This window comes from Phallusia mammillata, unplaced genomic scaffold (genome assembly GCF_965637545.1).
Source record: "Phallusia mammillata unplaced genomic scaffold, kaPhaMamm4.hap1.1 HAP1_SCAFFOLD_95, whole genome shotgun sequence".
Lineage (NCBI taxonomy): Eukaryota > Metazoa > Chordata > Ascidiacea > Phlebobranchia > Ascidiidae > Phallusia > Phallusia mammillata.
The window spans coordinates 20,718-41,853 of NW_027648849.1; the positions used below are offsets into that span (position 1 = coordinate 20,718).

The 21,136-nt window shown below is 54.7% G+C and overlaps 24 protein-coding genes across 24 annotated transcripts; 18 read left to right on the top strand and 6 right to left on the bottom strand.

The window, feature by feature from the left end:
- The first annotated feature begins 156 nt into the window (after positions 1 to 156).
- LOC145207162 (uncharacterized) lies at positions 157 to 890 on the top strand. The gene has a single exon (XM_080078627.1). The coding sequence runs from the start codon at positions 233 to 235 to the stop codon at positions 833 to 835; it is 603 nt and encodes a 200-aa protein (XP_079934753.1). The 5' UTR covers positions 157 to 232; the 3' UTR covers positions 836 to 890.
- LOC145207190 (histone H4) lies at positions 855 to 1,626 on the top strand. The gene has a single exon (XM_080078656.1). The coding sequence runs from the start codon at positions 1,113 to 1,115 to the stop codon at positions 1,422 to 1,424; it is 312 nt and encodes a 103-aa protein (XP_079934782.1). The 5' UTR covers positions 855 to 1,112; the 3' UTR covers positions 1,425 to 1,626.
- Positions 1,627 to 1,703: 77 nt separating this feature from the next.
- Positions 1,704 to 3,026, top strand: LOC145207168 (histone H3). Its single transcript, XM_080078634.1, has one exon. It carries the CDS (start codon positions 1,779 to 1,781, stop codon positions 2,187 to 2,189), a length of 411 nt encoding a protein of 136 aa, XP_079934760.1. The 5' UTR covers positions 1,704 to 1,778; the 3' UTR covers positions 2,190 to 3,026.
- Positions 2,491 to 2,868, bottom strand: LOC145207175 (histone H2A). The gene has a single exon (XM_080078641.1). The coding sequence runs from the start codon at positions 2,866 to 2,868 to the stop codon at positions 2,491 to 2,493; it is 378 nt and encodes a 125-aa protein (XP_079934767.1).
- A 177-nt stretch (positions 3,027 to 3,203) lies between the features above and the next one.
- LOC145207181 (histone H2B.1-like) lies at positions 3,204 to 3,918 on the top strand. Its single transcript, XM_080078648.1, has one exon. The coding sequence runs from the start codon at positions 3,204 to 3,206 to the stop codon at positions 3,561 to 3,563; it is 360 nt and encodes a 119-aa protein (XP_079934774.1). The 3' UTR covers positions 3,564 to 3,918.
- A 43-nt stretch (positions 3,919 to 3,961) lies between these two features.
- On the bottom strand, positions 3,962 to 4,397 carry LOC145207177 (histone H2A). The gene has a single exon (XM_080078643.1). It carries the CDS (start codon positions 4,395 to 4,397, stop codon positions 4,020 to 4,022), a length of 378 nt encoding a protein of 125 aa, XP_079934769.1. The 3' UTR covers positions 3,962 to 4,019.
- A 157-nt stretch (positions 4,398 to 4,554) lies between these two features.
- On the top strand, positions 4,555 to 5,810 carry LOC145207155 (histone H2B.2-like). The gene has a single exon (XM_080078621.1). The coding sequence runs from the start codon at positions 4,720 to 4,722 to the stop codon at positions 5,077 to 5,079; it is 360 nt and encodes a 119-aa protein (XP_079934747.1). The 5' UTR covers positions 4,555 to 4,719; the 3' UTR covers positions 5,080 to 5,810.
- A 69-nt stretch (positions 5,811 to 5,879) lies between these two features.
- Positions 5,880 to 7,088, top strand: LOC145207141 (uncharacterized). Its single transcript, XM_080078607.1, has one exon. The coding sequence runs from the start codon at positions 6,431 to 6,433 to the stop codon at positions 7,031 to 7,033; it is 603 nt and encodes a 200-aa protein (XP_079934733.1). The 5' UTR covers positions 5,880 to 6,430; the 3' UTR covers positions 7,034 to 7,088.
- Positions 7,053 to 7,824, top strand: LOC145207158 (histone H4). Its single transcript, XM_080078624.1, has one exon. It carries the CDS (start codon positions 7,311 to 7,313, stop codon positions 7,620 to 7,622), a length of 312 nt encoding a protein of 103 aa, XP_079934750.1. The 5' UTR covers positions 7,053 to 7,310; the 3' UTR covers positions 7,623 to 7,824.
- Positions 7,825 to 7,901: 77 nt separating this feature from the next.
- On the top strand, positions 7,902 to 9,224 carry LOC145207144 (histone H3). Its single transcript, XM_080078610.1, has one exon. The coding sequence runs from the start codon at positions 7,977 to 7,979 to the stop codon at positions 8,385 to 8,387; it is 411 nt and encodes a 136-aa protein (XP_079934736.1). The 5' UTR covers positions 7,902 to 7,976; the 3' UTR covers positions 8,388 to 9,224.
- Positions 8,689 to 9,066, bottom strand: LOC145207148 (histone H2A). Its single transcript, XM_080078615.1, has one exon. It carries the CDS (start codon positions 9,064 to 9,066, stop codon positions 8,689 to 8,691), a length of 378 nt encoding a protein of 125 aa, XP_079934741.1.
- A 58-nt stretch (positions 9,225 to 9,282) lies between the features above and the next one.
- LOC145207152 (histone H2B.1-like) lies at positions 9,283 to 10,116 on the top strand. Its single transcript, XM_080078618.1, has one exon. The coding sequence runs from the start codon at positions 9,402 to 9,404 to the stop codon at positions 9,759 to 9,761; it is 360 nt and encodes a 119-aa protein (XP_079934744.1). The 5' UTR covers positions 9,283 to 9,401; the 3' UTR covers positions 9,762 to 10,116.
- A 43-nt stretch (positions 10,117 to 10,159) lies between these two features.
- On the bottom strand, positions 10,160 to 10,595 carry LOC145207149 (histone H2A). The gene has a single exon (XM_080078616.1). The coding sequence runs from the start codon at positions 10,593 to 10,595 to the stop codon at positions 10,218 to 10,220; it is 378 nt and encodes a 125-aa protein (XP_079934742.1). The 3' UTR covers positions 10,160 to 10,217.
- Positions 10,596 to 10,917: 322 nt separating this feature from the next.
- Positions 10,918 to 12,008, top strand: LOC145207153 (histone H2B.2-like). Its single transcript, XM_080078619.1, has one exon. It carries the CDS (start codon positions 10,918 to 10,920, stop codon positions 11,275 to 11,277), a length of 360 nt encoding a protein of 119 aa, XP_079934745.1. The 3' UTR covers positions 11,278 to 12,008.
- Positions 12,009 to 12,501: 493 nt separating this feature from the next.
- Positions 12,502 to 13,286, top strand: LOC145207142 (uncharacterized). The gene has a single exon (XM_080078608.1). It carries the CDS (start codon positions 12,629 to 12,631, stop codon positions 13,229 to 13,231), a length of 603 nt encoding a protein of 200 aa, XP_079934734.1. The 5' UTR covers positions 12,502 to 12,628; the 3' UTR covers positions 13,232 to 13,286.
- LOC145207157 (histone H4) lies at positions 13,251 to 14,022 on the top strand. The gene has a single exon (XM_080078623.1). The coding sequence runs from the start codon at positions 13,509 to 13,511 to the stop codon at positions 13,818 to 13,820; it is 312 nt and encodes a 103-aa protein (XP_079934749.1). The 5' UTR covers positions 13,251 to 13,508; the 3' UTR covers positions 13,821 to 14,022.
- A 77-nt stretch (positions 14,023 to 14,099) lies between these two features.
- Positions 14,100 to 15,422, top strand: LOC145207143 (histone H3). The gene has a single exon (XM_080078609.1). It carries the CDS (start codon positions 14,175 to 14,177, stop codon positions 14,583 to 14,585), a length of 411 nt encoding a protein of 136 aa, XP_079934735.1. The 5' UTR covers positions 14,100 to 14,174; the 3' UTR covers positions 14,586 to 15,422.
- Positions 14,887 to 15,264, bottom strand: LOC145207146 (histone H2A). Its single transcript, XM_080078612.1, has one exon. The coding sequence runs from the start codon at positions 15,262 to 15,264 to the stop codon at positions 14,887 to 14,889; it is 378 nt and encodes a 125-aa protein (XP_079934738.1).
- A 177-nt stretch (positions 15,423 to 15,599) lies between the features above and the next one.
- Positions 15,600 to 16,314, top strand: LOC145207150 (histone H2B.1-like). Its single transcript, XM_080078617.1, has one exon. It carries the CDS (start codon positions 15,600 to 15,602, stop codon positions 15,957 to 15,959), a length of 360 nt encoding a protein of 119 aa, XP_079934743.1. The 3' UTR covers positions 15,960 to 16,314.
- A 43-nt stretch (positions 16,315 to 16,357) lies between these two features.
- LOC145207147 (histone H2A) lies at positions 16,358 to 16,793 on the bottom strand. Its single transcript, XM_080078614.1, has one exon. The coding sequence runs from the start codon at positions 16,791 to 16,793 to the stop codon at positions 16,416 to 16,418; it is 378 nt and encodes a 125-aa protein (XP_079934740.1). The 3' UTR covers positions 16,358 to 16,415.
- A 322-nt stretch (positions 16,794 to 17,115) lies between these two features.
- LOC145207154 (histone H2B.2-like) lies at positions 17,116 to 18,206 on the top strand. Its single transcript, XM_080078620.1, has one exon. The coding sequence runs from the start codon at positions 17,116 to 17,118 to the stop codon at positions 17,473 to 17,475; it is 360 nt and encodes a 119-aa protein (XP_079934746.1). The 3' UTR covers positions 17,476 to 18,206.
- Positions 18,207 to 18,750: 544 nt separating this feature from the next.
- On the top strand, positions 18,751 to 19,484 carry LOC145207140 (uncharacterized). Its single transcript, XM_080078606.1, has one exon. The coding sequence runs from the start codon at positions 18,827 to 18,829 to the stop codon at positions 19,427 to 19,429; it is 603 nt and encodes a 200-aa protein (XP_079934732.1). The 5' UTR covers positions 18,751 to 18,826; the 3' UTR covers positions 19,430 to 19,484.
- On the top strand, positions 19,451 to 20,220 carry LOC145207156 (histone H4). The gene has a single exon (XM_080078622.1). The coding sequence runs from the start codon at positions 19,707 to 19,709 to the stop codon at positions 20,016 to 20,018; it is 312 nt and encodes a 103-aa protein (XP_079934748.1). The 5' UTR covers positions 19,451 to 19,706; the 3' UTR covers positions 20,019 to 20,220.
- Positions 20,221 to 20,297: 77 nt separating this feature from the next.
- On the top strand, positions 20,298 to 21,130 carry LOC145207145 (histone H3). Its single transcript, XM_080078611.1, has one exon. It carries the CDS (start codon positions 20,373 to 20,375, stop codon positions 20,781 to 20,783), a length of 411 nt encoding a protein of 136 aa, XP_079934737.1. The 5' UTR covers positions 20,298 to 20,372; the 3' UTR covers positions 20,784 to 21,130.
- The last annotated feature ends 6 nt before the right edge of the window (positions 21,131 to 21,136 follow it).

The window sequence follows — 21,136 nt, forward strand, 5'->3', positions numbered from 1 at the left end:
GCACTGCACCACAGGGCACAAGCCGATGCCGAGCGACCTGGGGCCTCACTGGGGCAGGCCCGCGTTTAGGCGATTCAAGCACAAACTGCAAGTTTCACCCGCACCCGTCGGCGAGCCTTCCAAAACGTCGTTTCGCGTTAGTGCGGCCAGGCCATACAAATAGGCGTCGACGCCGCTTGCCCGGCAAACTTCATTTTGTTCTGTCAGTCAACCAGTCAGAAGCAACGACACTATGTCCGACTCAAAGAGCGCAGGAAAGAAGCAGGCCAGCAAAAAGGCAGTCGCGCCCAAGGCGCACCCCACCTACCAGGTGATGATCAACGCTGCCATTACGCAGCTAAAGGACAGGAGTGGCTCGTCGCGCCAGGCGATCGCCAAGTACATCAAGGCCAACTACAAGGTGGGTGACGGGGCCGACCACCACATCAGGCAGGCGCTGCGTCGTCTTTCCTCAAAGGGTCAGTTGTTAAACACCAGGGGTAGCAAGGGTGCGTCCGGCTCCTTCAAGCTCGTGAAACCGCAGGCCGGCGAGGGCAAGAAGAAGAAGCCCAAGGCAGCCGCAAAGAAGGCGGATAAGCCCAAGCAGGCCGCAGCCAAAAAGCCCGCCGCCAAGAAGGATGCAAAGAAGTCCCCCAAAAAGAAACCGGCGGCCAAACAAACGGCCACCAAGAAGGCGGCGGCAGGCAAGAAGTCGTCACCCAAGAAGGCGGTCAAGCAAGCGAAAAAGACCCCGGCGGCAAAGAAATCACCCAAGAAGACTGCTGTGAAGTCGAAAAAACCGGCGGCCAAGAAGCAGGCTAAAAAGCCTGCCGCCAAAAAGGCAACCAAGAAGTAGAGCGGAGCGGCGTAGAGATCCCCGCTCAACACAAACGGCTCTTTTCAGGGCCACCCACACTTTCGCAAAGAGAAAATGAAGTTTTCGCGCGCAAGCCGCACTAAGCCCTTTTAACTGTTCCGACCAGTTAACAAGCATTGTGCTCTAGTGCGCCGAATGCGGACATGTTGCACATACTTGCTTCGCTGATATTCGTTTTGGCACTATATAACTGGGAGGCGCGCAGAATGCGGCACAGTCGCTTTAGACTACGCAAGCAAGCAGCAACTACGCAAACATGTCAGGACGCGGAAAAGGTGGCAAAGGATTGGGAAAGGGAGGCGCGAAGAGGCACAGGAAGGTGCTGCGTGACAACATCCAGGGCATCACCAAGCCTGCGATCAGACGTCTTGCCCGTCGTGGTGGAGTCAAGCGAATTTCGGGTCTCATCTACGAGGAGACACGCGGCGTACTGAAGGTCTTTCTCGAGAACGTGATCCGCGACGCTGTCACTTACACCGAGCACGCCAAAAGGAAGACCGTCACGGCCTTGGACGTCGTCTATGCCTTGAAACGCCAGGGACGAACCCTGTACGGCTTCGGAGGCTAGGCACCTTCCAATCATCGGCAACGGCAGCAACAAAATCGGCCCTTTTCAGGGCCACTCATACTTATCGGGAGAGAATTTGTAAGGGCCGAGTGGCTCGGGCCTCGTGTTGATTAGCCGGCAACGAGCGGCGATAGATGTTATTTTTGCGCCAATAAAAAAATCCCTCGTTTCGCGGCCGCTTTGCCGATGCGGCGAGATCAAAGGTCTGATTGGTCGAGTTGAATTTTCGCAAACCAATAGGCGTGAGTCCACGAAGGTATATAACGCGGACCGAACACTGCCGGTTCATCAGTCTGACAGCAGCATCCGAAGCAGCAGCACCGTACTAAGAGCAAAAAGACAAAAGACAGCAGAATGGCACGTACCAAGCAAACAGCTCGCAAGTCGACCGGAGGCAAGGCGCCACGTAAGCAACTGGCCACCAAGGCCGCTCGCAAGAGCGCGCCGGCTACCGGGGGCGTGAAGAAGCCCCATCGGTACAGGCCAGGAACTGTGGCCCTCCGTGAGATTAGGCGTTACCAGAAGTCGACCGAACTTCTCATCCGCAAGCTGCCCTTCCAGAGGCTGGTGCGCGAGATCGCACAGGACTTCAAGACCGACCTGCGCTTCCAGAGCAGCGCCGTGATGGCTCTGCAGGAAGCCAGCGAAGCCTACCTGGTCGGCCTCTTTGAGGACACCAACTTGTGCGCGATCCACGCCAAGCGCGTCACCATCATGCCAAAGGACATCCAGCTCGCTCGGCGCATCCGCGGAGAGCGCGCGTAAATAGGGGCATCGGCGCAATCAACAACACAAACGGCTCTTTTCAGAGCCACCTAAATGCCAGTGAAAGAGATACTTGACTTGTATTTGTCCGCAGTAAGGTGGGCGAACGGTAATTTCGTTGCTCGCGTCGGGCAATAGGAGTAAAAAAACGAACAGACAGGGCCGCTGAAGCGCAAGCGGATATATGAAAGCAACCAGGGTGCGGGCACAGCACGTCAAACTCTTTTGCGAAAAATCGAGTGGCTCTGAAATGAGCCGTTTCTGTTTTGCATCACGTACGAGACGAGACAGGGGCGTCGATTTAGGCTTTCTTGGAGGTCTTCTTTGGCAGAAGGACGGCTTGTATATTGGGCAGGACGCCGCCCTGGGCAACGGTGACACCGCTGAGCAGCTTGTTCAGCTCCTCGTCGTTGCGGATGGCCAACTGCAAGTGGCGCGGGATGATGCGGGTCTTCTTGTTGTCGCGGGCTGCGTTGCCGGCCAATTCCAGCACCTCGGCGCTTAGGTATTCGAGCACTGCGGCCAGATAGACGGGCGCGCCAGCTCCCACGCGGTCCGAGTAGTTACCGTTGCGCAAAAGCCTGTGCACACGACCGACTGGAAACTGCAGGCCAGCGCGCGACGATCTGCTTTTGGGCTTTGCCTTGGATTTGCCGCCACCTTTACCACGTCCTGACATAGTGCTGGTAGTTTGTTGACTGTTTTTGACTGAGTAACTGACAAACGTCGGTCAAATGCCTGCAAAATGCGTCTGTTCGCTTTTATAGCTCGTGCCTTTGTCGAAATTCTCTCGCATTTCCGTCACGTGCGAATAAAACTCGACCACCGTCGCTCGTACAGCTATTGTTTCCTTGTTGCTCTCAGAGGCGCCGCGTCTGAGGAGGTTTGATGTTTCATTTACATACGAGTGTTTATAAAATCGGGCGGTGGCGGGAAAAGCGTCCAGTTCGTTATTTTAACGTTGAGTTTTAGCACAGCTCGCCGTCGGACAAGACAAACCTAAGGCAAGACAGCATGGCAGCCAGCAAAGGAACTAAAAAAGCCGTGAAGAAGGCCGCACCGGCCGACAAGACCAAGAAGCGCCGAAAGCGCAGACACGAGACCTTCAGCATCTACATTTACAAGGTTCTGAAGCAAGTGCACCCGGACACCGGTATCTCAAGCAAAGCGATGGGCATCATGAACTCGTTCGTCAACGACGTGTTCGAGCGCATTGCCGCCGAGGCCTCACGACTGTCGCTCTACAACAAACGATCGACCATCAGCAGCCGCGAGATCCAGACCTCAGTCCGTCTGCTCCTGCCCGGCGAATTGGCCAAGCACGCAGTGTCCGAAGGCACCAAAGCCGTGACCAAATACACCAGCTCCAAGTAAGCGCGGCGCGGGGCTTGATCGAAAACGGCTCTTTTCAGAGCCACCTCAGTACTTAAAAAGGGAATTGCGACGGCCGAAACGGCTGTTTTGGACCGTGCTACAGTTTTGGCGAATGTCAAGTTGCTAAAAACCGCTTTGCTGCTGCTGGTGTGTTGGCCTTTTGTCCCAAAAGCATCGAACAATTTCGGTACCCATAGTTCATAAAATTTCGATTGGTGCAGAGTTTTATTTTTAGCCTGACCGAAAAATTAAAGGATGACGCCAAATTTATGTAAAAATCGTTGAAATGTCTGGAATTGGGGATATTATATCGAATGTACCCTATTTCTTTTTCTTGTGCAATTCATGGGCGTCGCGAAATGCGAAGGGGCGGGGATAAACTCTTTTGCGAATAAAGAAGGTGGCTCTGAAAAGAGCCGTTTTTGCTTCGCGCCACGTACTTGGCCGGGCGCCGATTTAGGCTTTCTTGGAGGTCTTCTTTGGCAGAAGGACGGCCTGGATATTGGGTAGGACGCCGCCCTGCGCAACGGTGACTCCGCTGAGCAGCTTGTTCAGCTCCTCGTCGTTGCGGATGGCCAACTGCAAGTGGCGCGGGATGATGCGGGTCTTCTTGTTGTCGCGGGCTGCGTTGCCGGCCAACTCGAGAACCTCGGCGCTAAGGTATTCAAGCACCGCGGCCAGATACACGGGCGCACCAGCTCCCACCCGGTCCGAGTAGTTGCCGTTGCGCAACAATCTGTGCACACGACCGACTGGGAACTGCAGCCCAGCGCGCGACGATCTGCTCTTTGGCTTTGCCTTGGACTTACCGCCACCTTTTCCACGTCCTGACATACTTCTGGTTGTTGCTGGACTATGTTACTGACACACAACAAATCGACTGAATGCCCGCGAGTAACGGATCTTCGCTCTTATAGCTCATGCCCTTGTCGAAATTCTCTCGCATTTCCGTCACGTGCGAATAAAATTCAACCACAGTCGCTCCTACAGTTATTGTTTCCTTCATGCTCTTGAGGAGCGTCGCCTCTTAAGAGATTTGACGCTTTATTTGCATGCAAATGTTTATAAAACCGAGCGGTGGCGGGAAATGCGTTTAGTTCGTTATTTTGACCTTCAGTACCAGCAGTGATCGTAGGCTAAACTGAGGCAGCACAGCATGGCAGCCAGCAAAGGAACTAAGAAGGCAGTGAAGAAGGCCGCGCCGGCCGACAAGACCAAAAAGCGCCGAAAGCGCAGACGCGAGACCTTCAGCATCTACATTTACAAGGTTCTGAAGCAGGTACACCCAGACACCGGCATCTCAAGCAAAGCGATGAACATCATGAACTCGTTCGTCAACGACGTGTTCGAGCGCATTGCTGGCGAAGCTTCCCGCCTGTCGCTCTACAACAAGCGACGGACTATTAGCAGCCGCGAGATCCAGACCTCAGTCCGTCTGCTCCTGCCCGGCGAATTGGCCAAGCACGCAGTGTCCGAAGGCACCAAGGCCGTTACCAAGTACACCAGCTCCAAGTAAGCACCAAAGCAAGCGCCGCGGGGGGCTTCATCACCCGAGCGAGGTCATCGCCGCCCTTGCCCCAAAAAACGGCTCTTTTCAGAGCCACCCGATCGTTCAAAGAGAGAATTGCAACGGCCGAAAGGCGGCCTGGTTAAAGTCATTTGCCGATTTCTTGCCGTTGTAGTTTTTCCTCGTTTTGGTCCCAGCCAATTCACCACGAAACACCGAAAAATGTATTTGCCCACACTAAAGCGCCACTAGCCTACTGACTGGCCCGCGGGAAAGCGCCCTTTGCGTGTTTTTTTTTCTCTGCCGACGTTTAGGCCAATGATTCGTCTGCTTTTCCGCGCCCGCCAAAAATAACAAATAAATACACCAATAAATGCTCCACAGCAGCCAGAGAAATACCAAAATCACAAGCAAAACTAGAGCGCTGCCAGCTTGTGCTACTCGAAAAACTGGAAAAGTTCCACCCGCCGATCTACGATCCTTCCACCACCGGACCGCAACTGAAAAACAACCCGACGGGAAAGGCCCCGGACCGCGAAGGATTTTGCAACAAATTCATTAATACTTACATAATTAACTGGCGCTAATGCTAATCAATTTGTAAAAGTCACACAATTTTTTGCTCGCCGCAAAGCCGAGATGCAGGCTCTCAAACATTCACTCATAACGTAAACTGTTTCTAGTCTTGTGTGTTGGTAATCCCCTGTGGTGTGAAAACATAATAAATGGAACCCACTGATCTGTGAAGGAGCGACGAGCCAAAGTAAAAACCAAACTCGCATTCCGCTTCGCTTTCAGGCCGCTCACTGACCTGCCTAGCTTGCCCCCTGCTGCGCAGGCGCCCTGTCCGACCTGTACTAACCCCCAGGCTTGGCGGTCCCAACAGTTCACCCCACACGACAGCAGCGGACGGCGCCGGGTGTCACGACCTCCGGGGCGCTTCGGCTCCACTTTTGTGACAAACCAGGCTTGCCGTGAACAAACCTGTTTGGGCCCGCAGCCGGATTTAGGCCACGCGCACACTCGACTAGGCGTCTCACACAGCTCAACGCCTCGCTCTGATGCCCCCCGTGGAGCACGCCGGCGCGGTGCGGGTCGCTAATTGCGCTGGCGTGCGACCTGAGCGTCGCACTGCACCACAGGGCACAAGCCGATGCCGAGCGACCTGGGGCCTCACTGGGGCAGGCCCGCGTTTAGGCGATTCAAGCACAAACTGCAAGTTTCACCCGCACCCGTCGGCGAGCCTTCCAAAACGTCGTTTCGCGTTAGTGCGGCCAGGCCATACAAATAGGCGTCGACGCCGCTTGCCCGGCAAACTTCATTTTGTTCTGTCAGTCAACCAGTCAGAAGCAACGACACTATGTCCGACTCAAAGAGCGCAGGAAAGAAGCAGGCCAGCAAAAAGGCAGTCGCGCCCAAGGCGCACCCCACCTACCAGGTGATGATCAACGCTGCCATTACGCAGCTAAAGGACAGGAGTGGCTCGTCGCGCCAGGCGATCGCCAAGTACATCAAGGCCAACTACAAGGTGGGTGACGGGGCCGACCACCACATCAGGCAGGCGCTGCGTCGTCTTTCCTCAAAGGGTCAGTTGTTAAACACCAGGGGTAGCAAGGGTGCGTCCGGCTCCTTCAAGCTCGTGAAACCGCAGGCCGGCGAGGGCAAGAAGAAGAAGCCCAAGGCAGCCGCAAAGAAGGCGGATAAGCCCAAGCAGGCCGCAGCCAAAAAGCCCGCCGCCAAGAAGGATGCAAAGAAGTCCCCCAAAAAGAAACCGGCGGCCAAACAAACGGCCACCAAGAAGGCGGCGGCAGGCAAGAAGTCGTCACCCAAGAAGGCGGTCAAGCAAGCGAAAAAGACCCCGGCGGCAAAGAAATCACCCAAGAAGACTGCTGTGAAGTCGAAAAAACCGGCGGCCAAGAAGCAGGCTAAAAAGCCTGCCGCCAAAAAGGCAACCAAGAAGTAGAGCGGAGCGGCGTAGAGATCCCCGCTCAACACAAACGGCTCTTTTCAGGGCCACCCACACTTTCGCAAAGAGAAAATGAAGTTTTCGCGCGCAAGCCGCACTAAGCCCTTTTAACTGTTCCGACCAGTTAACAAGCATTGTGCTCTAGTGCGCCGAATGCGGACATGTTGCACATACTTGCTTCGCTGATATTCGTTTTGGCACTATATAACTGGGAGGCGCGCAGAATGCGGCACAGTCGCTTTAGACTACGCAAGCAAGCAGCAACTACGCAAACATGTCAGGACGCGGAAAAGGTGGCAAAGGATTGGGAAAGGGAGGCGCGAAGAGGCACAGGAAGGTGCTGCGTGACAACATCCAGGGCATCACCAAGCCTGCGATCAGACGTCTTGCCCGTCGTGGTGGAGTCAAGCGAATTTCGGGTCTCATCTACGAGGAGACACGCGGCGTACTGAAGGTCTTTCTCGAGAACGTGATCCGCGACGCTGTCACTTACACCGAGCACGCCAAAAGGAAGACCGTCACGGCCTTGGACGTCGTCTATGCCTTGAAACGCCAGGGACGAACCCTGTACGGCTTCGGAGGCTAGGCACCTTCCAATCATCGGCAACGGCAGCAACAAAATCGGCCCTTTTCAGGGCCACTCATACTTATCGGGAGAGAATTTGTAAGGGCCGAGTGGCTCGGGCCTCGTGTTGATTAGCCGGCAACGAGCGGCGATAGATGTTATTTTTGCGCCAATAAAAAAATCCCTCGTTTCGCGGCCGCTTTGCCGATGCGGCGAGATCAAAGGTCTGATTGGTCGAGTTGAATTTTCGCAAACCAATAGGCGTGAGTCCACGAAGGTATATAACGCGGACCGAACACTGCCGGTTCATCAGTCTGACAGCAGCATCCGAAGCAGCAGCACCGTACTAAGAGCAAAAAGACAAAAGACAGCAGAATGGCACGTACCAAGCAAACAGCTCGCAAGTCGACCGGAGGCAAGGCGCCACGTAAGCAACTGGCCACCAAGGCCGCTCGCAAGAGCGCGCCGGCTACCGGGGGCGTGAAGAAGCCCCATCGGTACAGGCCAGGAACTGTGGCCCTCCGTGAGATTAGGCGTTACCAGAAGTCGACCGAACTTCTCATCCGCAAGCTGCCCTTCCAGAGGCTGGTGCGCGAGATCGCACAGGACTTCAAGACCGACCTGCGCTTCCAGAGCAGCGCCGTGATGGCTCTGCAGGAAGCCAGCGAAGCCTACCTGGTCGGCCTCTTTGAGGACACCAACTTGTGCGCGATCCACGCCAAGCGCGTCACCATCATGCCAAAGGACATCCAGCTCGCTCGGCGCATCCGCGGAGAGCGCGCGTAAATAGGGGCATCGGCGCAATCAACAACACAAACGGCTCTTTTCAGAGCCACCTAAATGCCAGTGAAAGAGATACTTGACTTGTATTTGTCCGCAGTAAGGTGGGCGAACGGTAATTTCGTTGCTCGCGTCGGGCAATAGGAGTAAAAAAACGAACAGACAGGGCCGCTGAAGCGCAAGCGGATATATGAAAGCAACCAGGGTGCGGGCACAGCACGTCAAACTCTTTTGCGAAAAATCGAGTGGCTCTGAAAAGAGCCGTTTCTGTTTTGCATCACGTACGAGACGAGACAGGGGCGTCGATTTAGGCTTTCTTGGAGGTCTTCTTTGGCAGAAGGACGGCTTGTATATTGGGCAGGACGCCGCCCTGGGCAACGGTGACACCGCTGAGCAGCTTGTTCAGCTCCTCGTCGTTGCGGATGGCCAACTGCAAGTGGCGCGGGATGATGCGGGTCTTCTTGTTGTCGCGGGCTGCGTTGCCGGCCAATTCCAGCACCTCGGCGCTTAGGTATTCGAGCACTGCGGCCAGATAGACGGGCGCGCCAGCTCCCACGCGGTCCGAGTAGTTACCGTTGCGCAAAAGCCTGTGCACACGACCGACTGGAAACTGCAGGCCAGCGCGCGACGATCTGCTTTTGGGCTTTGCCTTGGATTTGCCGCCACCTTTACCACGTCCTGACATAGTGCTGGTAGTTTGTTGACTGTTTTTGACTGAGTAACTGACAAACGTCGGTCAAATGCCTGCAAAATGCGTCTGTTCGGTTTTATAGCTCGTGCCTTTGTCGAAATTCTCTCGCATTTCCGTCACGTGCGAATAAAACTCGACCACCGTCGCTCGTACAGCTATTGTTTCCTTGTTGCTCTCAGAGGCGCCGCGTCTGAGGAGGTTTGATGTTTCATTTACATACGAGTGTTTATAAAATCGGGCGGTGGCGGGAAAAGCGTCCAGTTCGTTATTTTAACGTTGAGTTTTAGCACAGCTCGCCGTCGGACAAGACAAACCTAAGGCAAGACAGCATGGCAGCCAGCAAAGGAACTAAAAAAGCCGTGAAGAAGGCCGCACCGGCCGACAAGACCAAGAAGCGCCGAAAGCGCAGACACGAGACCTTCAGCATCTACATTTACAAGGTTCTGAAGCAAGTGCACCCGGACACCGGTATCTCAAGCAAAGCGATGGGCATCATGAACTCGTTCGTCAACGACGTGTTCGAGCGCATTGCCGCCGAGGCCTCACGACTGTCGCTCTACAACAAACGATCGACCATCAGCAGCCGCGAGATCCAGACCTCAGTCCGTCTGCTCCTGCCCGGCGAATTGGCCAAGCACGCAGTGTCCGAAGGCACCAAAGCCGTGACCAAATACACCAGCTCCAAGTAAGCGCGGCGCGGGGCTTGATCGAAAACGGCTCTTTTCAGAGCCACCTCAGTACTTAAAAAGGGAATTGCGACGGCCGAAACGGCTGTTTTGGACCGTGCTACAGTTTTGGCGAATGTCAAGTTGCTAAAAACCGCTTTGCTGCTGCTGGTGTGTTGGCCTTTTGTCCCAAAAGCATCGAACAATTTCGGTACCCATAGTTCATAAAATTTCGATTGGTGCAGAGTTTTATTTTTAGCCTGACCGAAAAATTAAAGGATGACGCCAAATTTATGTAAAAATCGTTGAAATGTCTGGAATTGGGGATATTATATCGAATGTACCCTATTTCTTTTTCTTGTGCAATTCATGGGCGTCGCGAAATGCGAAGGGGCGGGGATAAACTCTTTTGCGAATAAAGAAGGTGGCTCTGAAAAGAGCCGTTTTTGCTTCGCGCCACGTACTTGGCCGGGCGCCGATTTAGGCTTTCTTGGAGGTCTTCTTTGGCAGAAGGACGGCCTGGATATTGGGTAGGACGCCGCCCTGCGCAACGGTGACTCCGCTGAGCAGCTTGTTCAGCTCCTCGTCGTTGCGGATGGCCAACTGCAAGTGGCGCGGGATGATGCGGGTCTTCTTGTTGTCGCGGGCTGCGTTGCCGGCCAACTCGAGAACCTCGGCGCTAAGGTATTCAAGCACCGCGGCCAGATACACGGGCGCACCAGCTCCCACCCGGTCCGAGTAGTTGCCGTTGCGCAACAATCTGTGCACACGACCGACTGGGAACTGCAGCCCAGCGCGCGACGATCTGCTCTTTGGCTTTGCCTTGGACTTACCGCCACCTTTTCCACGTCCTGACATACTTCTGGTTGTTGCTGGACTATGTTACTGACACACAACAAATCGACTGAATGCCCGCGAGTAACGGATCTTCGCTCTTATAGCTCATGCCCTTGTCGAAATTCTCTCGCATTTCCGTCACGTGCGAATGAAATTCGACCACAGTCGCTCCTACAGTTATTGTTTCCTTCATGCTCTTGAGGAGCGTCGCCTCTTAAGAGATTTGACGCTTTATTTGCATGCAAATGTTTATAAAACCGAGCGGTGGCGGGAAATGCGTTTAGTTCGTTATTTTGACCTTCAGTACCAGCAGTGATCGTAGGCTAAACTGAGGCAGCACAGCATGGCAGCCAGCAAAGGAACTAAGAAGGCAGTGAAGAAGGCCGCGCCGGCCGACAAGACCAAAAAGCGCCGAAAGCGCAGACGCGAGACCTTCAGCATCTACATTTACAAGGTTCTGAAGCAGGTACACCCAGACACCGGCATCTCAAGCAAAGCGATGAACATCATGAACTCGTTCGTCAACGACGTGTTCGAGCGCATTGCTGGCGAAGCTTCCCGCCTGTCGCTCTACAACAAGCGACGGACTATTAGCAGCCGCGAGATCCAGACCTCAGTCCGTCTGCTCCTGCCCGGCGAATTGGCCAAGCACGCAGTGTCCGAAGGCACCAAGGCCGTTACCAAGTACACCAGCTCCAAGTAAGCACCAAAGCAAGCGCCGCGGGGGGCTTCATCACCCGAGCGAGGTCATCGCCGCCCTTGCCCCAAAAAACGGCTCTTTTCAGAGCCACCCGATCGTTCAAAGAGAGAATTGCAACGGCCGAAAGGCGGCCTGGTTAAAGTCATTTGCCGATTTCTTGCCGTTGTAGTTTTTCCTCGTTTTGGTCCCAGCCAATTCACCACGAAACACCGAAAAATGTATTTGCCCACACTAAAGCGCCACTAGCCTACTGACTGGCCCGCGGGAAAGCGCCCTTTGCGTGTTTTTTTTTCTCTGCCGACGTTTAGGCCAATGATTCGTCTGCTTTTCCGCGCCCGCCAAAAATAACAAATAAATACACCAATAAATGCTCCACAGCAGCCAGAGAAATACCAAAATCACAAGCAAAACTAGAGCGCTGCCAGCTTGTGCTACTCGAAAAACTCGAAAAGTTCCACCCGCCGATCTACGATCCTTCCACCACCGGACCGCAACTGAAAAACAACCCGACGGGAAAGGCCCCGGACCGCGAAGGATTTTGCAACAAATTCATTAATACTTACATAATTAACTGGCGCTAATGCTAATCAATTTGTAAAAGTCACACAATTTTTTGCTCGCCGCAAAGCCGAGATGCAGGCTCTCAAACATTCACTCATAACGTAAACTGTTTCTAGTCTTGTGTGTTGGTAATCCCCTGTGGTGTGAAAACATAATAAATGGAACCCACTGATCTGTGAAGGAGCGACGAGCCAAAGTAAAAACCAAACTCGCATTCCGCTTCGCTTTCAGGCCGCTCACTGACCTGCCTAGCTTGCCCCCTGCTGCGCAGGCGCCCTGTCCGACCTGTACTAACCCCCAGGCTTGGCGGTCCCAACAGTTCACCCCACACGACAGCAGCGGACGGCGCCGGGTGTCACGACCTCCGGGGCGCTTCGGCTCCACTTTTGTGACAAACCAGGCTTGCCGTGAACAAACCTGTTTGGGCCCGCAGCCGGATTTAGGCCACGCGCACACTCGACTAGGCGTCTCACACAGCTCAACGCCTCGCTCTGATGCCCCCCGTGGAGCACGCCGGCGCGGTGCGGGTCGCTAATTGCGCTGGCGTGCGACCTGAGCGTCGCACTGCACCACAGGGCACAAGCCGATGCCGAGCGACCTGGGGCCTCACTGGGGCAGGCCCGCGTTTAGGCGATTCAAGCACAAACTGCAAGTTTCACCCGCACCCGTCGGCGAGCCTTCCAAAACGTCGTTTCGCGTTAGTGCGGCCAGGCCATACAAATAGGCGTCGACGCCGCTTGCCCGGCAAACTTCATTTTGTTCTGTCAGTCAACCAGTCAGAAGCAACGACACTATGTCCGACTCAAAGAGCGCAGGAAAGAAGCAGGCCAGCAAAAAGGCAGTCGCGCCCAAGGCGCACCCCACCTACCAGGTGATGATCAACGCTGCCATTACGCAGCTAAAGGACAGGAGTGGCTCGTCGCGCCAGGCGATCGCCAAGTACATCAAGGCCAACTACAAGGTGGGTGACGGGGCTGACCACCACATCAGGCAGGCGCTGCGTCGTCTTTCCTCAAAGGGTCAGTTGTTAAACACCAGGGGTAGCAAGGGTGCGTCCGGCTCCTTCAAGCTCGTGAAACCGCAGGCCGGCGAGGGCAAGAAGAAGAAGCCCAAGGCAGCCGCAAAGAAGGCGGATAAGCCCAAGCAGGCCGCAGCCAAAAAGCCCGCCGCCAAGAAGGATGCAAAGAAGTCCCCCAAAAAGAAACCGGCGGCCAAACAAACGGCCACCAAGAAGGCGGCGGCAGGCAAGAAGTCGTCACCCAAGAAGGCGGTCAAGCAAGCGAAAAAGACCCCGGCGGCAAAGAAATCACCCAAGAAGACTGCTGTGAAGTCGAAAAAACCGGCGGCCAAGAAGCAGGCTAAAAAGCCTGCCGCCAAAAAGGCAACCAAGAAGTAGAGCGGAGCGGCGTAGAGATCCCCGCTCAACACAAACGGCTCTTTTCAGGGCCACCCACACTTTCGCAAAGAGAAAATGAAGTTTTCGCGCGCAAGCCGCACTAAGCCCTTTTAACTGTTCCGACCAGTTAACAAGCATTGTGCTCTAGTGCGCCGAATGCGGACATGTTGCACATACTTGCTTCGCTGATATTCGTTTTGGCACTATATAACTGGGAGGCGCGCAGAATGCGGCACAGTCGCTTTAGACTACGCAAGCAAGCAGCAACTACGCAAACATGTCAGGACGCGGAAAAGGTGGCAAAGGATTGGGAAAGGGAGGCGCGAAGAGGCACAGGAAGGTGCTGCGTGACAACATCCAGGGCATCACCAAGCCTGCGATCAGACGTCTTGCCCGTCGTGGTGGAGTCAAGCGAATTTCGGGTCTCATCTACGAGGAGACACGCGGCGTACTGAAGGTCTTTCTCGAGAACGTGATCCGCGACGCTGTCACTTACACCGAGCACGCCAAAAGGAAGACCGTCACGGCCTTGGACGTCGTCTATGCCTTGAAACGCCAGGGACGAACCCTGTACGGCTTCGGAGGCTAGGCACCTTCCAATCATCGGCAACGGCAGCAACAAAATCGGCCCTTTTCAGGGCCACTCATACTTATCGGGAGAGAATTTGTAAGGGCCGAGTGGCTCGGGCCTCGTGTTGATTAGCCGGCAACGAGCGGCGATAGATGTTATTTTTGCGCCAATAAAAAAATCCCTCGTTTCGCGGCCGCTTTGCCGATGCGGCGAGATCAAAGGTCTGATTGGTCGAGTTGAATTTTCGCAAACCAATAGGCGTGAGTCCACGAAGGTATATAACGCGGACCGAACACTGCCGGTTCATCAGTCTGACAGCAGCATCCGAAGCAGCAGCACCGTACTAAGAGCAAAAAGACAAAAGACAGCAGAATGGCACGTACCAAGCAAACAGCTCGCAAGTCGACCGGAGGCAAGGCGCCACGTAAGCAACTGGCCACCAAGGCCGCTCGCAAGAGCGCGCCGGCTACCGGGGGCGTGAAGAAGCCCCATCGGTACAGGCCAGGAACTGTGGCCCTCCGTGAGATTAGGCGTTACCAGAAGTCGACCGAACTTCTCATCCGCAAGCTGCCCTTCCAGAGGCTGGTGCGCGAGATCGCACAGGACTTCAAGACCGACCTGCGCTTCCAGAGCAGCGCCGTGATGGCTCTGCAGGAAGCCAGCGAAGCCTACCTGGTCGGCCTCTTTGAGGACACCAACTTGTGCGCGATCCACGCCAAGCGCGTCACCATCATGCCAAAGGACATCCAGCTCGCTCGGCGCATCCGCGGAGAGCGCGCGTAAATAGGGGCATCGGCGCAATCAACAACACAAACGGCTCTTTTCAGAGCCACCTAAATGCCAGTGAAAGAGATACTTGACTTGTATTTGTCCGCAGTAAGGTGGGCGAACGGTAATTTCGTTGCTCGCGTCGGGCAATAGGAGTAAAAAAACGAACAGACAGGGCCGCTGAAGCGCAAGCGGATATATGAAAGCAACCAGGGTGCGGGCACAGCACGTCAAACTCTTTTGCGAAAAATCGAGTGGCTCTGAAAAGAGCCGTTTCTGTTTTGCATCACGTACGAGACGAGACAGGGGCGTCGATTTAGGCTTTCTTGGAGGTCTTCTTTGGCAGAAGGACGGCTTGTATATTGGGCAGGACGCCGCCCTGGGCAACGGTGACACCGCTGAGCAGCTTGTTCAGCTCCTCGTCGTTGCGGATGGCCAACTGCAAGTGGCGCGGGATGATGCGGGTCTTCTTGTTGTCGCGGGCTGCGTTGCCGGCCAATTCCAGCACCTCGGCGCTTAGGTATTCGAGCACTGCGGCCAGATAGACGGGCGCGCCAGCTCCCACGCGGTCCGAGTAGTTACCGTTGCGCAAAAGCCTGTGCACACGACCGACTGGAAACTGCAGGCCAGCGCGCGACGATCTGCTTTTGGGCTTTGCCTTGGATTTGCCGCCACCTTTACCACGTCCTGACATAGTGCTGGTAGTTTGTTGACTGTTTTTGACTGAGTAACTGACAAACGTCGGTCAAATGCCTGCAAAATGCGTCTGTTCGCTTTTATAGCTCGTGCCTTTGTCGAAATTCTCTCGCATTTCCGTCACGTGCGAATAAAACTCGACCACCGTCGCTCGTACAGCTATTGTTTCCTTGTTGCTCTCAGAGGCGCCGCGTCTGAGGAGGTTTGATGTTTCATTTACATACGAGTGTTTATAAAATCGGGCGGTGGCGGGAAAAGCGTCCAGTTCGTTATTTTAACGTTGAGTTTTAGCACAGCTCGCCGTCGGACAAGACAAACCTAAGGCAAGACAGCATGGCAGCCAGCAAAGGAACTAAAAAAGCCGTGAAGAAGGCCGCACCGGCCGACAAGACCAAGAAGCGCCGAAAGCGCAGACACGAGACCTTCAGCATCTACATTTACAAGGTTCTGAAGCAAGTGCACCCGGACACCGGTATCTCAAGCAAAGCGATGGGCATCATGAACTCGTTCGTCAACGACGTGTTCGAGCGCATTGCCGCCGAGGCCTCACGACTGTCGCTCTACAACAAACGATCGACCATCAGCAGCCGCGAGATCCAGACCTCAGTCCGTCTGCTCCTGCCCGGCGAATTGGCCAAGCACGCAGTGTCCGAAGGCACCAAAGCCGTGACCAAATACACCAGCTCCAAGTAAGCGCGGCGCGGGGCTTGATCGAAAACGGCTCTTTTCAGAGCCACCTCAGTACTTAAAAAGGGAATTGCGACGGCCGAAACGGCTGTTTTGGACCGTGCTACAGTTTTGGCGAATGTCAAGTTGCTAAAAACCGCTTTGCTGCTGCTGGTGTGTTGGCCTTTTGTCCCAAAAGCATCGAACAATTTCGGTACCCATAGTTCATAAAATTTCGATTGGTGCAGAGTTTTATTTTTAGCCTGACCGAAAAATTAAAGGATGACGCCAAATTTATGTAAAAATCGTTGAAATGTCTGGAATTGGGGATATTATATCGAATGTACCCTATTTCTTTTTCTTGTGCAATTCATGGGCGTCGCGAAATGCGAAGGGGCGGGGATAAACTCTTTTGCGAATAAAGAAGGTGGCTCTGAAAAGAGCCGTTTTTGCTTCGCGCCACGTACTTGGCCGGGCGCCGATTTAGGCTTTCTTGGAGGTCTTCTTTGGCAGAAGGACGGCCTGGATATTGGGTAGGACGCCGCCCTGCGCAACGGTGACTCCGCTGAGCAGCTTGTTCAGCTCCTCGTCGTTGCGGATGGCCAACTGCAAGTGGCGCGGGATGATGCGGGTCTTCTTGTTGTCGCGGGCTGCGTTGCCGGCCAACTCGAGAACCTCGGCGCTAAGGTATTCAAGCACCGCGGCCAGATACACGGGCGCACCAGCTCCCACCCGGTCCGAGTAGTTGCCGTTGCGCAACAATCTGTGCACACGACCGACTGGGAACTGCAGCCCAGCGCGCGACGATCTGCTCTTTGGCTTTGCCTTGGACTTACCGCCACCTTTTCCACGTCCTGACATACTTCTGGTTGTTGCTGGACTATGTTACTGACACACAACAAATCGACTGAATGCCCGCGAGTAACGGATCTTCGCTCTTATAGCTCATGCCCTTGTCGAAATTCTCTCGCATTTCCGTCACGTGCGAATGAAATTCGACCACAGTCGCTCCTACAGTTATTGTTTCCTTCATGCTCTTGAGGAGCGTCGCCTCTTAAGAGATTTGACGCTTTATTTGCATGCAAATGTTTATAAAACCGAGCGGTGGCGGGAAATGCGTTTAGTTCGTTATTTTGACCTTCAGTACCAGCAGTGATCGTAGGCTAAACTGAGGCAGCACAGCATGGCAGCCAGCAAAGGAACTAAGAAGGCAGTGAAGAAGGCCGCGCCGGCCGACAAGACCAAAAAGCGCCGAAAGCGCAGACGCGAGACCTTCAGCATCTACATTTACAAGGTTCTGAAGCAGGTACACCCAGACACCGGCATCTCAAGCAAAGCGATGAACATCATGAACTCGTTCGTCAACGACGTGTTCGAGCGCATTGCTGGCGAAGCTTCCCGCCTGTCGCTCTACAACAAGCGACGGACTATTAGCAGCCGCGAGATCCAGACCTCAGTCCGTCTGCTCCTGCCCGGCGAATTGGCCAAGCACGCAGTGTCCGAAGGCACCAAGGCCGTTACCAAGTACACCAGCTCCAAGTAAGCACCAAAGCAAGCGCCGCGGGGGGCTTCATCACCCGAGCGAGGTCATCGCCGCCCTTGCCCCAAAAAACGGCTCTTTTCAGAGCCACCCGATCGTTCAAAGAGAGAATTGCAACGGCCGAAAGGCGGCCTGGTTAAAGTCATTTGCCGATTTCTTGCCGTTGTAGTTTTTCCTCGTTTTGGTCCCAGCCAATTCACCACGAAACACCGAAAAATGTATTTGCCCACACTAAAGCGCCACTAGCCTACTGACTGGCCCGCGGGAAAGCGCCCTTTGCGTGTTTTTTTTTCTCTGCCGACGTTTAGGCCAATGATTCGTCTGCTTTTCCGCGCCCGCCAAAAATAACAAATAAATACACCAATAAATGCTCCACAGCAGCCAGAGAAATACCAAAATCACAAGCAAAACTAGAGCGCTGCCAGCTTGTGCTACTCGAAAAACTCGAAAAGTTCCACCCGCCGATCTACGATCCTTCCACCACCGGACCGCAACTGAAAAACAACCCGACGGGAAAGGCCCCGGACCGCGAAGGATTTTGCAACAAATTCATTAATACTTACATAATTAACTGGCGCTAATGCTAATCAATTTGTAAAAGTCACACAATTTTTTGCTCGCCGCAAAGCCGAGATGCAGGCTCTCAAACATTCACTCATAACGTAAACTGTTTCTAGTCTTGTGTGTTGGTAATCCCCTGTGGTGTGAAAACATAATAAATGGAACCCACTGATCTGTGAAGGAGCGACGAGCCAAAGTAAAAACCAAACTCGCATTCCGCTTCGCTTTCAGGCCGCTCACTGACCTGCCTAGCTTGCCCCCTGCTGCGCAGGCGCCCTGTCCGACCTGTACTAACCCCCAGGCTTGGCGGTCCCAACAGTTCACCCCACACGACAGCAGCGGACGGCGCCGGGTGTCACGACCTCCGGGGCGCTTCGGCTCCACTTTTGTGACAAACCAGGCTTGCCGTGAACAAACCTGTTTGGGCCCGCAGCCGGATTTAGGCCACGCGCACACTCGACTAGGCGTCTCACACAGCTCAACGCCTCGCTCTGATGCCCCCCGTGGAGCACGCCGGCGCGGTGCGGGTCGCTAATTGCGCTGGCGTGCGACCTGAGCGTCGCACTGCACCACAGGGCACAAGCCGATGCCGAGCGACCTGGGGCCTCACTGGGGCAGGCCCGCGTTTAGGCGATTCAAGCACAAACTGCAAGTTTCACCCGCACCCGTCGGCGAGCCTTCCAAAACGTCGTTTCGCGTTAGTGCGGCCAGGCCATACAAATAGGCGTCGACGCCGCTTGCCCGGCAAACTTCATTTTGTTCTGTCAGTCAACCAGTCAGAAGCAACGACACTATGTCCGACTCAAAGAGCGCAGGAAAGAAGCAGGCCAGCAAAAAGGCAGTCGCGCCCAAGGCGCACCCCACCTACCAGGTGATGATCAACGCTGCCATTACGCAGCTAAAGGACAGGAGTGGCTCGTCGCGCCAGGCGATCGCCAAGTACATCAAGGCCAACTACAAGGTGGGTGACGGGGCCGACCACCACATCAGGCAGGCGCTGCGTCGTCTTTCCTCAAAGGGTCAGTTGTTAAACACCAGGGGTAGCAAGGGTGCGTCCGGCTCCTTCAAGCTCGTGAAACCGCAGGCCGGCGAGGGCAAGAAGAAGAAGCCCAAGGCAGCCGCAAAGAAGGCGGATAAGCCCAAGCAGGCCGCAGCCAAAAAGCCCGCCGCCAAGAAGGATGCAAAGAAGTCCCCCAAAAAGAAACCGGCGGCCAAACAAACGGCCACCAAGAAGGCGGCGGCAGGCAAGAAGTCGTCACCCAAGAAGGCGGTCAAGCAAGCGAAAAAGACCCCGGCGGCAAAGAAATCACCCAAGAAGACTGCTGTGAAGTCGAAAAAACCGGCGGCCAAGAAGCAGGCTAAAAAGCCTGCCGCCAAAAAGGCAACCAAGAAGTAGAGCGGAGCGGCGTAGAGATCCCCGCTCAACACAAACGGCTCTTTTCAGGGCCACCCACACTTTCGCAAAGAGAAAATGAAGTTTTCGCGCGCAAGCCGCACTAAGCCCTTTTAACTGTTCCGACCAGTTAACAAGCATTGTGCTCTAGTGCGCCGAATGCGGACATGTTGCACATACTTGCTTCGCTGATATTCGTTTTGGCACTATATAACTGGGAGGCGCGCAGAATGCGGCACAGTCGCTTTAGACTACGCAAGCAAGCAGCAACTACGCAAACATGTCAGGACGCGGAAAAGGTGGCAAAGGATTGGGAAAGGGAGGCGCGAAGAGGCACAGGAAGGTGCTGCGTGACAACATCCAGGGCATCACCAAGCCTGCGATCAGACGTCTTGCCCGTCGTGGTGGAGTCAAGCGAATTTCGGGTCTCATCTACGAGGAGACACGCGGCGTACTGAAGGTCTTTCTCGAGAACGTGATCCGCGACGCTGTCACTTACACCGAGCACGCCAAAAGGAAGACCGTCACGGCCTTGGACGTCGTCTATGCCTTGAAACGCCAGGGACGAACCCTGTACGGCTTCGGAGGCTAGGCACCTTCCAATCATCGGCAACGGCAGCAACAAAATCGGCCCTTTTCAGGGCCACTCATACTTATCGGGAGAGAATTTGTAAGGGCCGAGTGGCTCGGGCCTCGTGTTGATTAGCCGGCAACGAGCGGCGATAGATGTTATTTTTGCGCCAATAAAAAAATCCCTCGTTTCGCGGCCGCTTTGCCGATGCGGCGAGATCAAAGGTCTGATTGGTCGAGTTGAATTTTCGCAAACCAATAGGCGTGAGTCCACGAAGGTATATAACGCGGACCGAACACTGCCGGTTCATCAGTCTGACAGCAGCATCCGAAGCAGCAGCACCGTACTAAGAGCAAAAAGACAAAAGACAGCAGAATGGCACGTACCAAGCAAACAGCTCGCAAGTCGACCGGAGGCAAGGCGCCACGTAAGCAACTGGCCACCAAGGCCGCTCGCAAGAGCGCGCCGGCTACCGGGGGCGTGAAGAAGCCCCATCGGTACAGGCCAGGAACTGTGGCCCTCCGTGAGATTAGGCGTTACCAGAAGTCGACCGAACTTCTCATCCGCAAGCTGCCCTTCCAGAGGCTGGTGCGCGAGATCGCACAGGACTTCAAGACCGACCTGCGCTTCCAGAGCAGCGCCGTGATGGCTCTGCAGGAAGCCAGCGAAGCCTACCTGGTCGGCCTCTTTGAGGACACCAACTTGTGCGCGATCCACGCCAAGCGCGTCACCATCATGCCAAAGGACATCCAGCTCGCTCGGCGCATCCGCGGAGAGCGCGCGTAAATAGGGGCATCGGCGCAATCAACAACACAAACGGCTCTTTTCAGAGCCACCTAAATGCCAGTGAAAGAGATACTTGACTTGTATTTGTCCGCAGTAAGGTGGGCGAACGGTAATTTCGTTGCTCGCGTCGGGCAATAGGAGTAAAAAAACGAACAGACAGGGCCGCTGAAGCGCAAGCGGATATATGAAAGCAACCAGGGTGCGGGCACAGCACGTCAAACTCTTTTGCGAAAAATCGAGTGGCTCTGAAAAGAGCCGTTTCTGTTTTGCATCACGTACGAGACGAGACAGGGGCGTCGATTTAGGCTTTCTTGGAGGTCTTCTTTGGCAGAAGGACGGCTTGTATATTGGGC